The following is a 750-nucleotide window of genomic DNA, read 5'->3' as shown; positions in this document are numbered from 1 at the left end:
TAATGCGCTTCTGCTCTTCGTATCCATGTCTGTCGTCAAGATCGGAGATGTATGGTATTCAAAGGTCTCCTCGCTGTATTACTATAAGTAGTGTGCTGTGTCTACGCAGAGCTCGACTCGGTCGGCGCCGGGCCTTGCTCGCTCCACGCCATCGTCAGCGCTGTGTTCAAGTACGTCTGTCCAAACTTCATGGCCTACAATCGGATTCGAGCATGAGTCGCCTCGTCGTTCTCCCATGCGATCGCGGTACCTTTTCGCCGGCAAAGCGCTCCTGGAACTGCACAAACGCCGTCTCGCCCTCGACGACCACAGCTTCGATCGCGCCGTAGGAGGGTAAAGTGGTCGAGCACAAAAAAAAAACGCGCGCGGCTTCGGGCAGCGTCGTAAGCTGCACCCAGCGCGTCCGGTTGTCGATCACGCGCTTCTTCCACTGCGGCTTGGTGGGGAGTGACTTTTCTTGCTGCTCGAGCGCCTGGAGCTCCTGCTGGAGCCGTTGCAGAGGCGGGTTCTGCAGGTTGGCGAGTTGCGCCTTGAGGTCGGCGATCTTGGCATCCATCTTGGCACGCTCGGCATCCGGCAGCATGTTCTTCGCCGCGAGCGTCGACACGAGGAGCTCGTACTGCGTGAGCTGGTTCTGGATGAGCGTTTCGCGCTGGGCCTGGAGCGCCTTGTCCTGCTCCAAGAGCTGGCGCTTCTCCTCGTAACCTTTTTGCCCTGCTCAAGGACCTCTTGCCGCCGCGCCTCGGGGTC

At 59.7% G+C, this 750-nt stretch overlaps 1 protein-coding gene across 1 annotated transcript; it reads right to left on the bottom strand.

Moving 5' to 3' along the window:
* Positions 1–101: 101 nt before the first annotated feature.
* On the bottom strand, positions 102–583 carry SPRG_00146 (hypothetical protein; the record flags this gene model as incomplete). Its single annotated transcript, XM_012338254.1, has 2 exons — positions 102–194; positions 251–583. The coding sequence occupies 2 exons, from the start codon at positions 581–583 to the stop codon at positions 102–104; spliced, it is 426 nt and encodes a 141-aa protein (XP_012193644.1).
* Positions 584–750: the final 167 nt, after the last annotated feature.

This window comes from Saprolegnia parasitica, assembly GCF_000151545.1.
Source record: "Saprolegnia parasitica CBS 223.65 unplaced genomic scaffold supercont2.1, whole genome shotgun sequence".
In the NCBI taxonomy this organism is placed as follows: domain Eukaryota; phylum Oomycota; class Saprolegniomycetes; order Saprolegniales; family Saprolegniaceae; genus Saprolegnia; species Saprolegnia parasitica.
This window is presented reverse-complemented; position numbering and strand designations above follow the sequence as displayed.